This window comes from Ailuropoda melanoleuca, unplaced genomic scaffold (assembly GCF_002007445.2).
Source record: "Ailuropoda melanoleuca isolate Jingjing unplaced genomic scaffold, ASM200744v2 unplaced-scaffold71186, whole genome shotgun sequence".
In the NCBI taxonomy this organism is placed as follows: Eukaryota; Metazoa; Chordata; class Mammalia; order Carnivora; family Ursidae; genus Ailuropoda; species Ailuropoda melanoleuca.
The window spans coordinates 1-2,124 of record NW_023246266.1 but is presented as its reverse complement, the minus strand read 5'-3'; the positions used below and the strand labels follow the sequence as shown (position 1 = coordinate 2,124).

Genomic DNA, 2,124 nt, shown 5'->3' with positions numbered 1-2,124 from the left:
GCCCCCCGCCCCCAACACACAGACGTAACCTCCACCCCTAGGCCATGGCTCCCATGGTCCCCGCTCATGGCCCCAGCCCAAGGAGCAGAGAGACTGGGCACCCCGCCCCTCACGCCACCCTCATTCTCTGCAATGCCAAGGCCCTGCATCCATTTGGAAATTAAGTGGATTCCAAATTACAAATGAATATAAAGAATCCAAAAAAGTAAAGCTCAGCATTGGCTTCACACCTCCTTCTCCAAGAATGGGCTGGAAGTGAAGTGGTATTTATCTTCTCAGGAGGGCTGGACATCCCTCCATTTCCCAACCCTCGCTCCCAGCCCTGGATAAAGCATCCCGCTGCCTGACACAGTCTTCCCCAGGCTTTCTTCTCTCCCTTCAGCACCCCTGCCTGGGCCCAGGGCAGGCCAGAGTACCCACCTTATACAGAGCCGCAGCCTGGGCGTTTGTCCGGTCAGCTGTGAGGTCTTCCTCGGGGTTGCCCTCCTTCAGAGCAGGCTTGGGGCCCAGGACCTACAGGGACCAGGGCAGACCAGGTTTCCAGGGATTCCTGGGCACCTGCCCCAGACCTTCCCAACCCATCACTCCCAAGGCTACCACGTCTGGGGGAGGCAAACAGTGTCCTGCACATGGGCACCCAGCAGAGGTGAGTGAGGGCTGGGTCCAGCCCAATCCACCTGCCAGGCCGCTGGTCCATCCGCCCAGAGGGGCGCTTTCCCCTGAATCACATGAGGGCACCCTGTGAGCTAGCCACAGCCCTAAGCAGTACCCCAGCCCACTCACCCATACCCTCCACCCTCTACTGACCACGCTTATCCTCCCAGCTTCTCCCAGCTGCGCACCCCAACGTCCCCCAACCTGGATCATCTCGGCAGGCTCCTCCCCATCCGTGACGATCTCCACCTGGGCCTTGCCCTGCCGTTCACTGTCCCGGATGGCCAGGGCCAGGTCCCGCGCCTTGTTGCGCTCCAGGATGTTGGACTTTCCACCACACCAGGCGAAGATGTTCTGGAGGGAAGTGGGGAGGCTCAGCGTCCTGCATCCAGCCTGTTGACTGTGTGTGTGTGTTGGGGGGGCGGTCTTGAAGAACTGCCCCTGGAGGCAAGACCATCTAAGACAACATGCCACTCTTTGCAAAGAGGTTTCTCTGGCCAGCCCCGTGCCCCTCCTGCTTTCCGTTTCTCCACAAGTCTCACCCACAAATATGTAAAGTTCTTTATCTTGTCTGTAATCTATCTCCCCCGATGAGAAAGTAAGCTTCATTAGGGCATGAGCGTTCTGTTTTGTTTTTTGTTTTGTTTTATCTTGCTTTGCTTTGCTTTGTTCACAGCCGCGTGCCCAGTACTACAACAGAGACTGGCACACACTTAGGCACATAGTAAATATGGAATGAATAAATGAATGAATGAATTAATGAGCAAGTGAATGGGTGAATGCCATCCTGAGCCCTGTATCTCACACCGCTCTCTGCACCCTGCTGTGCGGGTCACCTACCTCCAGCTTACTGCTGCTCGGCCCCCCTCCCCACTGTCCCTGGGTTGGCTTCCTGCCTCGAACCTTCAGCACAAGACGCAGCCCAGGCTCCTCCAGCAGTCTCAGGACCTAGGTCTCAGCAATAATTTTCGCTCCACTGCTCCTGTCCCCACCCAGGGTCCCTGTCAAGCTAGTCCCCTCCCTGCTGTCAGCATGCGTGTCTGCACCTCTCTCCTCCCTCAGTGCCTCAGCCTCAGCTCACCTGTCCCTTCACCTGGAAAGGCATTTCCCTCGGTGAAGGTCTAGTCAGACGGCACCTTCCTGGGACAGTGGCTTCAGTGCCCGCTAAAGGAGGCCCCCCGGCCCCAAGCCACCTCAGCACATGGCCCTGCCTCTCAGAGTCCTCTTCACATTTATGGCAGGGGACAGGCCTGTGTGGGCTGCCTCCCCAGGGCAAGCCATTTGTGGTCCCCGAGCTGGCTCAGAGTAGGCATGAGAGACTCAGCTACAAAGGCTCCAAGGAAGGAGAGAGTAGGCTGCCGTGTTAGAGACAGTGGCTGGAAGGCAGAGGGGCTTTCTGTCTTTTTGGACCTAAGATGTTTTCCTAACGGCTGGAGTGGCTTCTCGCCAGTTCCCTGGCCTCTTTTTTTT

The 2,124-nt window shown here is 57.4% G+C and overlaps 1 protein-coding gene across 1 annotated transcript; it reads right to left on the bottom strand.

Annotated features, from left to right (window-relative positions):
• Nucleotides 1-352: 352 nt before the first annotated feature.
• On the bottom strand, nt 353-1,095 carry LOC117800484 (macrophage-capping protein-like; the record flags this gene model as incomplete). Its single annotated transcript, XM_034653034.1, has 2 exons — nt 353-513; nt 859-1,095. Coding segments are annotated over 2 exons (372 nt in total), but the record flags the coding sequence as incomplete, so codon positions are not given.
• Between the last annotated feature and the right edge of the window lie 1,029 nt (nt 1,096-2,124).